This window comes from Priapulus caudatus, unplaced genomic scaffold, assembly GCF_000485595.1.
Source record: "Priapulus caudatus unplaced genomic scaffold, Priapulus_caudatus-5.0.1 Scaffold60, whole genome shotgun sequence".
Classification (NCBI taxonomy): Eukaryota; Metazoa; Priapulida; class Priapulimorpha; order Priapulimorphida; family Priapulidae; genus Priapulus; species Priapulus caudatus.
The window spans coordinates 309,578-322,738 of NW_014577121.1; the positions used below are offsets into that span (position 1 = coordinate 309,578).

Sequence of the window (13,161 nt, forward strand, 5' to 3'; positions counted from 1 at the left end):
AAATTTCGCGTGTCAGGTTAAAGTAGGTTTCCCCCTGAGTCATCGTTGCACGAATTGATAAACTTCACCCTCTCTCACACACGCACGCACACAACGCACTCACGCACACACATGCACTTTCTCTCTCACACTACCGTTTTACACATCACTCCTTTTCACCTTCTTTTGCTTTCTTCCCTCCCTCTCTCATCTCTCTCATCTCTCTCATCTCTAAATCTCAAATCTCTCTTTCTCACTCACGCTGCCTATCTCTGCGTATGTTTCTTTTTCTCTCTCTTGCCTGTCTCTTCTATATATCCTCTACTCTCATCTCTCAATCTTTCGCGCGCCTTCTCCCTTTCTCCTCGTCATCGTCTTTCTACTCTCTTAATTCGCCTCACTTGCTTTTCTTCCTCCCCTCTTTCTTCTCTCTCTCTACTCTCTCCTCTCTCTCTCTCTTTCTCTCTTTCTCTCTCTTCTCTCTCACTCTATGCTCTCTCTCTGTCTCTCTCTCTCTCTCTCTCTCTCTCTCTCTCTCTCTCTCTCTCTCTCTCGCGCGCGCGCGCGCTGTTTCTCTATCTTTTCTCTTCCCCCTCATATTCTCCCTCCATTTTGCACGCACGCTCTTACATTCTCTTTAAGTTCTCTCTCTCTCTCTCTATCTCTATCTCTCTCTTTTACATTTCTCTCTCTTTATTTCGCTTATTTCTTTCTCTTTCACCATCTATCTTTCATCCAGACACGAATACACACTCGCCTGTGCGCTTTCTCGCTGGCTCAAATTTTTCTCCCCCCCCCCTTCTCTCTCTCTGTGTCTCTTTTCCCCTCTATCCACCGTATCGCCGCCTGTCTCTGTCTACAACCTTATCCTTTCGTCCAAGCATGTATTTGACTTTGATTTACTTTGTTTGATATATCGGCGTAAGTGTGCGTGCACTGGATATCATGTGCGTCATAGACACTTGCTTATGCAAAAACTTATCCGCGAGTCGCATTGTTTTAATGATTACGGTATCGGCGTGCACGACTTAGCTGCACGTGATAGTAAGTTCCGATTGCCAGCTGGAAACGCCCAAGATGTTAAACGGGTCGAGCGATTCGGCACTTCGATAAAGATGCCGACCGGTACATTCCGGGGAGAGCATGATTTACCGTAGCCTATATATGAAGCCAACTATATATGTGCTATATATGCAGGCGCGCACGAATTGACGTGCTAGAATACGTAATTACAAAATCACGAAATGTGTAAGATGTGACCATAAGTAAGATAATAATATAATATAAATATATGAATACATATTTATTTATTTATTCATGCAATTAATTAACCACGAGTCTAGTTTAAGTTGTTAGATAAAAATCGAGTTTATTGGCAAATTAGTCATAATAAATAATATCTAGACTAAGGCTAGTAAACGTTGAATTTCCTATGAATTCGAGACAAGCTCCTCTGTTATTTTTTTTTGCTCCAGCTCAGACCGTATCGGCCTACTGTTTGGCGCAGGCATGTAGACGGCTCTGTCGAACGAGAGCTATACAGCTTTCTCACGATGTGCGCGCGTGCATTCCGCCATATTGCTCTTCTTCATATCTGCGGCGCATCCATTTGCCATGTGGCTTGGTCACACACGCCTTGCCATTCTCTAATGGCTATTAGAATTAATAAGCAATTCCTACTGGCATGAAATATTCATGCGGATATTTCACACCTTTAGATTACAGATGGCGTTGCCGACGTGAGAGATATACGCGCTTGCACACGCACATACATAAGCGCATATATATGCGCATATAAAATATATTTATTTTAAAATAGCTATATTTTAAAATAGATGGATCAACTCGATGAATATAGAATAGTGTGCTGTTAAATGCTGTTTAATTTACGTTATTTACGACAAGTCTATACTAGATTCTATAGGGGGAAGGGGTGCCCATTATCGGCAGCAGTCCAACAGGAACTATCCAATATAACAGGAAAAAGTGAAAACAAAGGAAAAATAGTCAATACACACAACAAACTGCAACACACGCGCGCACACATATACACACACAATGAATATATAATAGAGTAAACGTTGTAAATTACTGATAGTAAAACTAAACTTAGTTGATTTACTGTCATTTCCTCGAAGCAATGGTCTCTATATATATATATATCTATTCCTTCATCCCACGGACACACGCCTCCTACGTGGCGGGTCTTGACTGCTGAATCCAAAATATGATAAAGAGACCGTTGATTCGAGGGTAAAACTGCATATTGTCAAGCCGAAATATCGTCTATATACGTGCAAACCGTAACTCTATCTGGGTTTTTTTTTCATTGAAAGCAACATGACGGACTTCCGTGTAAAGAAACTGCAAAAAATGTTCCACACTTTCTTTGGTAAGTTTTGTACTATCAGAAACGATCGACCGACCATTTCTCGCAATCTCTCAATCTCTCTCTTGCCCTCGCTTTCTCTCTCTCTCTCTCTCTCTCACGCTCTCTCTCTCTCTCTCTCTCTCTCTCTCTCTCTCTCTCTCTCTCTCTCTCTCTACATTTTTTCTCCCTCTCTCGTTCGCCCCTCCTTATTTCTATTTCGCTCTCTACCTACCGTTCTTATGTTGTTACCCCTCCTTATTTCTATTTCGCTCTTTAACCCTACCGATTCTATATGTTTTCCTATCTCCACACGGTCGCTCCTTTTTCTATCTCGCTTTCTCTCTATCCTTTCCACTCCGGATATGAAACATTTTAAACATAATAAGCCATTGCCTATGCAATGTGATCCGAATGCTAGAATTACGCACATTGTTATTAATAAGTGCATAAACGACATCAAACGCGTTATTTGTTTGTCCATTTCACTACGTGTTACATAAAACAAGAATTTAAATCGGTTTTTAATAGTATTCAACTTTCAGTTTACAGTGCCGTAAATGTCATCAGAGGTAATGATGACGTAAATTTGTCCCCGAGTTTGGACGTGAATGGAAGCTATTGTCAGCGTTATGAAAAATTTTGTACCAAAACCATATAACCTTAAGTGTTTAGACCTAAAAACGGGTTTAAGGTCTTAACCCTTTAACGTCTAAACTAGTTTTAACGTCTAAAATAGGTTTTTAAGTCTAAAAACCCAGATTTTAGTCTTAATACTCTTTTTAGCATAAAACCTATTTTACCTTAATAACTGGGTTTTTAGATATTAAAACCAGTTTTAAGCCTAATAACCCGTTTATGGCTTAAAACTAGTTTTTAAAGCTTAAACTAGGTTTATAAGCTTAAAACCGAGTTTTTAGACCTTAAAACTAGTTTTAGACCTTATACCCCGTTTTAGATCTTTAAAATTCATTCCCCCAAAGCTATACCCCCGTTTATGTCTTAAACCAGCTTTAAGGCTTAAATATAATCTTATTTTTTCTATTTTAGACCCGAAAACGGTTTATACGTTATAAACCCCGATTTAACTCTTAATACTGTTTTAGGTCGTAAATTAGTTTAGACTTTAAAACCTGGCTTTTAAATCTTTAAAAACTAGGTGAAAGTTAATTCCAAGTTTAATCTTAAAAACCGGTTTATAAAAGAGCTTAAACCCAGGTTTTAAGACTTAACCAGTGTTTTCTGCTTCCCGATGCATTAGCTCCTGATTGGCTAGTTTGCTTATGTAGTTTCTGCGGAACTGGATACAGATTACTGGCGCGGAATATCGAACAAGTATGAGAGTAGGTGAACGAAGAGGGAAAGTGTGGAGAAGGGAGCAAGGAGAGGAGCGAAAGGAAGAGGGGAGAGGAGAAGCTTTGGGAGAAGATGACGGAGAAGTGGAAGAAACTGTGAGAGAAGAGAGGAGAGCAGAGAGGGGGGAGAAGAGAGGAAACGAAGACATTGTGGGAAAGAGCAGCGGAGAAATCTGAGTGATGAAGAGGAAGCGGGATGAGGGGAGAAAGGAAGCTTGCGAGAGGGGAGAGGAGATGGTGGAAAGAGAATGAGAGGGGAGAAGCTGTGGAGTAAGGAGAAGGGGAGGGAGGGGAAGAGGAGCATTAACAAGTAGCTCGAAGGCTGGAGGCTGATCTATACCAGCACGCATTGGGCCGGTGAGGAACAGCGGAGAGGGAAGCTTGTTGAGAAGATGAGGGGCGGAAGAAGCAGTGGAGAAGGAGGAAGGGAAACGGAAAGGTGGAATGAGAGGGGAGAGCTGCTGATAGAGAAGGGAAGGAAAAGAGAGGGAGGAAGAAGAAGGAGGGAAAGGCTGGGGAATAGAGGTGAGAGTGGTGCGGAGAAGGAGGAGGATAATCGTGGAAAGGAAAAGGGATAGAGGGGAAGTAGAAGAGAAAGGTGGTGACGAAGGTGTTGGGAGAGATGTGAGTAAGCGAGTGAAGGGAGAGGGAGGAGAGGGAGAACGCGAGCCTGGTGGAGCAGGGGAGAACGCAGAAGTGGCATGAGCTGGATGTAAAGGAGTGAGCGGAAGCTGGTGGAGAAGGAGGAGATGGAGAAGGAGAACTGGTGTAGAAGAGGAGGCAGAGCTGGAGAAGGCGAGGGGAAGAACTTGTGGAGAATCAGAAGGGAGAGGAGGAAAGGAAGATTGAGAGAGTAGGAGAAGGAGAAGCTGGTGGAAAGGAGGAAGGGAGAAGGAGAGCTGGGAGAAGGTGAGGGGTAGAAGTTCCCTTCGCCCCTCCTTCTCACACTTGCTACCCCTCCTCACACTTCCCGCCTCTTCCAGACTTCTCCCTTTCCTTTCCTTTCATCTCCACTTATTTCTTCTCCCTTCTCATCGCCACCAGTTTTACTCCTCTCCTTCTTCCCCAGTATCTTCTTTTCCGTTCTCCTTCTCAGCTGCTCCCTTCTCTCCTCCTCCCCTTCTCCTTCTTCCACAGCGTCTTCCCTCCTCCTACTCACCAGCTTCTCCTTCTCCCTCTTTTTCCCACAGACTTCTCCTCTCTTCCTTTCACAGCTTCCCTTCCCCTCCTCCTCCACCAGGCTCCCTTTCCCACCCTTCTCCTTCTCACCACTTCTCCCCCCTCTTCTCAACCACCCTTCTCCCTTTCCCTTTACTATCTTCTCTCACAGTTTCCCTTCCTCTTCTCCACCAGCTTTCCCCTCTCCTTTCTCCACACCTTTCCCTCTTCCCTATCCTCTGTCTCCCCAGCCTTCATCCCCCTCCTCCTTCTCACAGCTTCTCCCTCCTCCTTCTTCCACAGCTTCTCCCTTTCCCTCCGCTCCTTCCCATCAGTCTCCCTTCCCCCTCATTCTCCCTTTCCTCCTTCTCCACAGCTTTCTACCATCTTGTTTCTGTTTTCCCCCACGAAATGTATTGCGAGTTCTCGCCAAATACCAATTCAGCGTATTAAAGCTGGGAGCGATAAACCAAGTTTTACGCCATAAAACTATGCTATAAGACTTAATCGGTTTTAGAATTAAAACCTTGTTTTAGACTGGAAGCTAAAACTTCAGCTTCTTTTAAGCCATAAAACGGCATTAGCCTTAAATCCGAGTTTTAACCTTTAAACCCGATTTTTTAAGTCGTAAAACTTAGGTTTTATGCTTTTTGCGTACAAAATTTACAAATGTTACAATTCATGCCATCTACTTTCGGAGAACGAAAGGGTGATATTTTGACGTAGGCGTTGCCATAGGCAACTGTGCTAGGGTGGCCCGAATTTACTATATAATAATCACCTTGGTGGGAATATATAATAGGTTATCTATATAATAATTATTAATAATCTGTTATTATTAATTCTAGTTAATAGTCAATAGTGTTAACGGCTGGTAGGAGGGATTTACTCTCTAGATCCCGCGTCAGCTACGATCACAGCATAACAATATTTTCTTTCCATTCATCAAACGCCGTACGCAAAATAATGTTTCGTAATCTCTGGTGTACCAATCACCGTTGTTATAGTTGCGATTATAAACACGCTATTTTAGTAAATTTTGGTACGAGTTCGCGGAACCGCATCAGCCTTTATGTGCGTTCCATCAGCTAAATTAACCGTAAACCCTTTGGGTACTTTACGCGAGTGAACAGTGCCGTAAACCATCGAAAGTGTGTCCAGCATACCGCCAGATGTCATTATTTTATGAGAAAATATATAAAAAATTACTAACTCAAACAATAAAAATAAATAAAATAATTACCATACTACAACAGACAGGCGGGCCTTTTGACGCTTCTTTTGTATTTAGCTTCGCATTGTTTTCGTTATAAGCGAGTTCGTATCTTAGTTAGCGCCGAATTCGTGCACACGCACCACTCACTCACATGCACATGCACGCACCACTTGGTCGTGCACACCATACCAACTAAAAAATAAATAATTAATTACAATAAACAAGACAGCGACATCCTTCCCAAACTCGTCTTCTGAAGCTTTCTTTCTTTCATAGCTTGCAATTGTTTTCTTTTATAAGCGAGTTCGTAGTTAGCCGTGTACCGTGCACACTGCACGCACCCACAATGTGACATGCCCGCACCATGTTCTGTGCGCACACCACGCGTTAAGTGCACATGCACACGCACGCACTGTATCTGCACACGCCGCACCAACGTCACGCACACGTGTACGTACACACGACCGTACTCATCGTGTACGGGACAAACGCACCCGAACCGCACCACCACCGCACGCACGCACGCACGGCACAGCAGCCTACGCAACGCACGCACGCACGCAGCCGCGTACACGTGTCGCTGATCTTATCAGTGTTGACGCAATACTATAAACGAAATGATGTATATTCTAAGAAGCCCCTTAAAACCGAGCAGCTACGAATGGCCGTATGATTTCACTGGAATTCATCAACTTATGCGTAACCAGTGCTACGCTGCGTTGTGAATGCCACCTACGCAGCTTTGCGTACTGTAATTGTAGAAACTCTCGTTAGCATACACTTAGCAGTGTGATGATCTCGACAGTCTGGTCATGTTTAGGTTCTTAGGAGGGTTCCTTTCTGCTGACAGGTTCGTGTATAAGTACCGACATGATCAAATTACAGATACACGATAGTGACGAACGGAAAAAAGTAAAATAAATAATCCAAAGATTCAATTTACAAATCGTATGGATTTCAATTTTAAATCTCCCAATCAATCTTATATTGCCTTACGTTATGAACCGACTAATTAGTCCGCTATGCGTTCGACAGTAGCAATAAAGCATGTCGAGATCCGTGTGATTTGTATGAAACCTTATAATCTGCATTTACAAACGTAAACACCGATGTGCGTTTAAACATTGGAATTCGAACGCGCTGAGTAGTTATATGTAATCTGATGACTTATGTAGCAACGTGTTACGCCTATGAAGATACATATTTGGCGCAATGTAATGAGTATATGTTTGATCATGAATTATACTGATTTAGAATAATATGCCAAACACTATTGGATATTAAGACTTAACAATACAACTAAGATAGATTCGACAGCTCGCCGCGAACCGCCGCCCGCCTATTGCCCGCCGACGAAACCAACTAACAACAGCACAAAGCAACGATATACACAACAAAACACACACAACACAGACACAAACACAACACCAAACAATCAACACAAACAAACAACAAAAACAAACAACACACAATACAACACAAACACAATAAAACCAAACTCAACAAACATCACACTCACAATCCTAACTCACACTTGCATGTGACAGAATTCCGCCAGCGCGAGAGCGGACGCTGGGAGGCCCGGAGCGACCAAGAACACTAGAGTCATTCTCGGACTGTTAGGGAACGCTGCGATCAAGGGCGACAGCGTGCGCTGCAAGGTGACCTTTCAGAGTACCTTGCGGCGAGCGAGCAGGCACAACACGGCATTCCACCAGGAGTACGCACGATTTCTCTCAAGTTGTTCGATTGATACTGGTACTCGTGAGAACAGAGGGAGAGATAACAATTGTACCGGAACGGCAAAGAAACCATTTACGGGTACAGGAAGAGTAAACAATTACTAGGGACAGTGAGAGATTAATCATTACGAACAGTCGAAAGAGAAGGAGAGTAACTCGATTTACGGGAACAGGAGAGAAAACCAATGTACGTGACAAGATTAATGGAGAGAAGAACCTCGATGTACGGGAACAAGGAGAGAGAGAAAGCTATTGTAGGAAAGAAGAGGAGAAATAATGTCACGGTTGAATAAATGGAGCAGGAGATAAACCAATTCACAGTAACTGTGTTTAAAGAGAACCATGCTACATGCATAGGTAAGAGGGCGGAAGGAAATGATACATAGAGCCGAGGGATAAACAATGCCGAGACAGGGAAGAGCGCAAGCCGAAGAAGATACGGAAAGGAGGGGGAAGGACGGCACGACATTGTAAAAATCAGAATCACTGGTTTGTTGCTTTACGCCGTACAGAGATTCGCTAGCGCAGTACATTATACCACGTACTTTTAGTTCGTTTAGTATCTATATTAGTCAATAACGCGGCGTGAGCGCTGCACACTGTGCGCAATTTCGTCGACCATATTCAATGATAAATCGTGTATATATATGCTTCAAAAAATGTTGGTGTCGAACGTATGTGTGGTGTGTGCCTGATGTGGTGTGTGTGTGTATGTGTGGTTGTGTGGTGGCTGTGCTGTGGTGCATATGTGTGTGTGTGCATGTGTGTCTACAATATATATAGTATGTATTAATATATATATTGTATTGTGAAATGGATAATTGTCCCGCAATGTGACGATTATAGCGACTAAGATTGAAGGTACTCTGGAGAGTGTTAAGAAGTTCCCCGATCATCCTTAGGAGACGCGTCGTCATTGAGAAGTGACGGTAACATGCTACGCTCGTAGTACGCGCTCATGCATACACACACACAACACACGTAAGGCAAATTTTTATACGGACTATCGCAACTGTATCGAGAAGCTAGGCTCACATATCACCTAAGGACCAGAGTCACATTGCAGCACGTAATAACATGCATGGGCACACGCAGTAGCAGGACAGACAATACTGGCATTTCTATTACGCAAGTACGCCGATTAACGTCGGAGATTAAATTTATATAAACTAATAGTCGTTTGAGTGTGTGAAAGCTGGAGTATCTTTTTTGCCGCATTATAAATAATCTTGAAATACATATATCTTACATCACAACGTCACGGCGCGAGCTACGGACTAGGTTGACATTTAAGTATTTACAGTTAGCGTTCTTAACGTACTTTCATGTGACTGCATCAGCGACACGGCCGGGCCAACGGCTCACCGTTATTGAAATTAACATGTGTACAGACTCATGATGTTTCCTTGTATTCTGCGGGCCGTATCAAAACATTTCCAATCATTAGAGTTTCTATACTCAATCGATCGCCTATTATCTCTCGCTTGCGCCCGTGTTCTTTGATGATGTATAGCCGTAAATAATTTATCAGCTTCATCAGTCAAGTATGATATTGCTATTTTGTGCGTGCACGTTGATGTCGCCACGTCTTAGAAAGCCTTTATTAATATCACGGTTCGTTGTACTCACCTATATGTATTCAATACACAACTATATATTTTCTAGATAACATTGGGAATCTCTAGGATTATATTACCAATTTATGTTAAAATTTAAAAGAATGGCTCTAAACGATGGAATTAGTATATCGGGGAATATCAGCTGTGTATAATACAACTAATGATAATTGTCTAATAGTGTATTATAAGGACAATTTTAGTTAGCAGTCTCAACTCGGTTAGTGACGAAATACTCGTCCATTAATATTTCTGCTACTTCTAGTGAGGAGGGTGTTGAAACAACAGTACGAGGTCATAGGCGCAGGCCTGCAATAAGCATCGAACCAAAATTAAGTAAAAAATACTCATTTACTTCCTTACACACATACATTTATTATGTGTTAATAACTACATATCATACTCTATGCCTCCGCCTTGCAAACTTTGCAGCACTCTATGATTCGAATTTCTACGAGTAGTCGGATCGTTCTCATTACACAAATCGGCTCCCGCGACATGGTACGACACTAGTGAATGCACATTAACAACAATCGTACAATTTTATTCTAATGCTCTTTCTAGGATTCACAAATTATACTTGAGTTCATATGCAAGTTATCTCATCTAGTACAATTTCACGAAAACAAATAAACATAGCCTCTTTCTCTTAAAGGATCCAAATAGGTTAGCAAATTGTCTGCTGAGCAAATTGCGAAGGCGTTATGTTGGCGTATGACGCACCTAGAATCTCGAGGGCCGGCGCCGCTAAGTCACACTTGTTGTGATTTGCATTAATGTATATTACATCTCAACGGATTTCTTTTGTTTACAGAACAGGTACGATACCAAGTTAACGCCCGAATACTTTGTAACTCTGGAAGGCAATATTTTACTATAAGATACCTCAATGCGCCGGAAATCGACTTATTCGTGATATAATAAAGGTCACTGGGTTGTCGCGGAATCCGCGTGACGTCTATAACGGAAGTTCGTGTTTGAACACTTTACCAATGCGCATATACGAAAACGTTTTATGTAACAAAGTAAATTTTTTTATGATTGAATCTATTCATTATATACTTCCCGCAAACCAAGACAACACACGTCTAGTGTTTATCAAGCGACGTGCAACAGTTACTGTCGAAACTTTGGCCTAAACGATTGACCTACAATGTATTTATCATTAAATAACTTGCTCATTTTTAAGGAAAATCCAAGTTTTAATGTGAATATTTTATTGATTTCGTTACTACGTTATATATCCCCGGCGATGCATTGTGTGAATACACGGTTTGTAATATAAATATGGATCAATAATAATGTTAATATCCCGCAAGCATGCCTATACGTCACATTCACTGCATATTTGAATTATGTATAGAACATTTTGTAGTTTCATCTCCAAATGTATATTTAAGCATATTAGCTACGTGTTGGCGAGCGGGTGCCTGACTAGGTGTGTGTAGTCAGTCAAGTTCAGTCCGTCACATCAAGGAACATCAGATACAGTCAGTCAGTTCCAGTCAGTCATTCAGTATCAGTCAGTAGTCAGTCATTCAGCTTCAGTCAGTCAGTCAGTGAATCAGTCATCAGTCAGTCATCAGTCAGTCAGTCCAATTAGCTAGTCGATTAGTCAGTCAGTCGTCAGTTCGTTCAGTCAGTCAGTCAGTCAGTCAAGTCAGTCAGTCAGTCAGATCAGTTCAAGTCATCTCCAGTCAGTCAGTCAGTCCAGTCAGCTCAGTATTATTCGTTAGTCTGACTGTCTGACTGTCTATCTCTGTATGCCTGTTCATGTCGCGCGCGTGTGTGTGGCCAGCGTCGACGCGCATATCCTTTCTTAATGAGACTCGCTTATACTTATAATGTATATTATTGATAAGAGCGTCGACTGTGAATTCATTATTATCAATGTCACCTTTTTTATCTTACATGAGTAATGAATGTGTACTCTTTGAATTATTTATATTTTCTTTTCCACGATATGGGCGGACGTATTTTTTCAGCGCCCTTAGGTCCGGAAAACGGCACTATATAGGAGCTCATACATATATACACGTAATGAACAGGATCGAGCTTTCCTAGCCGTCGTTTATTGCCGAAGTGCAATAAGCCCACAATCTTGGGCCAACGCCAATGAAAAATCTCGCTGCAAAACTGCAAAGTCTTGGATCGGTACTAGTGGTAGCTCCACAAACGACTCATAATCCACGCTGCTGGGCATCGGTTATATTTTCCAACCAGGCGAACCGCATAGTGTAATTTCACACACATAATTATCATGCTGCGGCACATGTATGCACAAGACCTATCGTCTGGCGCCGCCCCCATACGCCACTTGTCAGGTGAATGCGAGTGCACACCAATTCACCCCCGCTTCCCCCCCCCCCCCCCTCATCCCCCTTCCCCTATCCCCCCCCCCCGACCTAGTACCGCCCCCCGCCCCCACTAATAAACCCACGCATACGTATAGTAATATATCATATAGTATATATTATATAAGTACTTAATACCTATTACTATTATCCAACTACAGATATACTTGTGCGCCCCCCCCTAGAATACTATTAATTTCCCTCAGAGACACGTCCTCCTCATTCTCCTCACGCGCAGCTCCTGATCTTCTGTACTATATTATTCGCTATAGGTATCGGTTATATATATTAATAATCTGTGTTGGTTTCTGTGTGATGTTGTGATCGTGTTGTGTGTGTGGTGTGGTGATGTGCATGTGTGTGTGCTGTGTTGTGCGTGGTGCAGTGAGCGTGCTTGGTGGTGTACGTAAGGTGTGCACGTGATGCGCCGTGGAATGGCTAATATACGTACATTTGGTATCGTCAGGCGCACAGATATATTTGATACAGATGATTTGTGGTCCACTATCTTCATACCAACCAAGAGACTGTATTAAAAATAAACGAGAATAACACAATGAAATTAAAAATAAACAAAAGATTGTATCAACAATGCAGCCAAATCAAGCAAGTTTTGGAATTTATTGAAGTGTCTATCGTCTATCCATCGTGGAATGTCTCTATCTTGCCCCAGCTTCAGACTGACATAATAAGGAACTCATACCCACATCGTATGACGCATTTAAACCAGCTTTCGGCTAAAATGATTTCTATAGTTGATATACCAGCGCCCTCAAAAGAAGACCTCCTAAGAAGCGAACTTTCGCTTTCCTTACAATACCATTGCCCTGATAGAACTTACCACTCGCATGATCTGTAATCTTATTGTAATCAGAACAGGGGTTGGTACCCCAGCAGACGAACATTTTCGTTAAAGTTAAATGGTCTAAGGTGTAATAGGACTACCCGAAATAACAACCTGCTCGCCCCAGTGGGTGCCTCAATTTGTTATTTGTCGACAGTGCGCCAATGCAGCGTTTTGCGAGGCAGGCGTGCGTAAGGAGACAGAGCTGGGTATGCGGAGTCCTCAACCCTAGAAAAATTTGCCGTAGAGTCCCTCAACATTTTTTCCTCCTGCATACAAGTAGGCGAGAGGAATATTGCTATCAACGCCATTCCAACACACAGGTCACAATAAGGCAGGACGAGGAATTCGCCATGCCCCCCCCGCTATCTACGAACCCCTGCATATCAAGTTACTAGACATGATCATTTGTAATCTTGAATATCTACACTCGCACCTTGCCATGGTCAAACAAATCTATTTTAGACAGAACAATAGACATTACAAAACTTCAGCGCTCAACTGTGTATCGTACTTGCTTGGGATGGGG

At 42.4% G+C, this 13,161-nt stretch overlaps 1 protein-coding gene across 1 annotated transcript in view; it reads left to right on the forward strand.

Moving 5' to 3' along the window:
• The window catches only part of LOC106821135 (sarcoplasmic calcium-binding proteins II, V, VI, and VII-like), a 24,156-nt gene that overhangs the window by 2,512 nt on the left and 8,483 nt on the right, over nt 1-13,161 (forward strand). The window contains exon 2 of the mRNA XM_014825816.1: nt 2,316-2,371. Coding sequence (XP_014681302.1) covers nt 2,320-2,371 — 52 coding nt within the window. The 5' untranslated portion in view covers nt 2,316-2,319. The remainder of the gene's footprint in view (nt 1-2,315; nt 2,372-13,161) is intronic.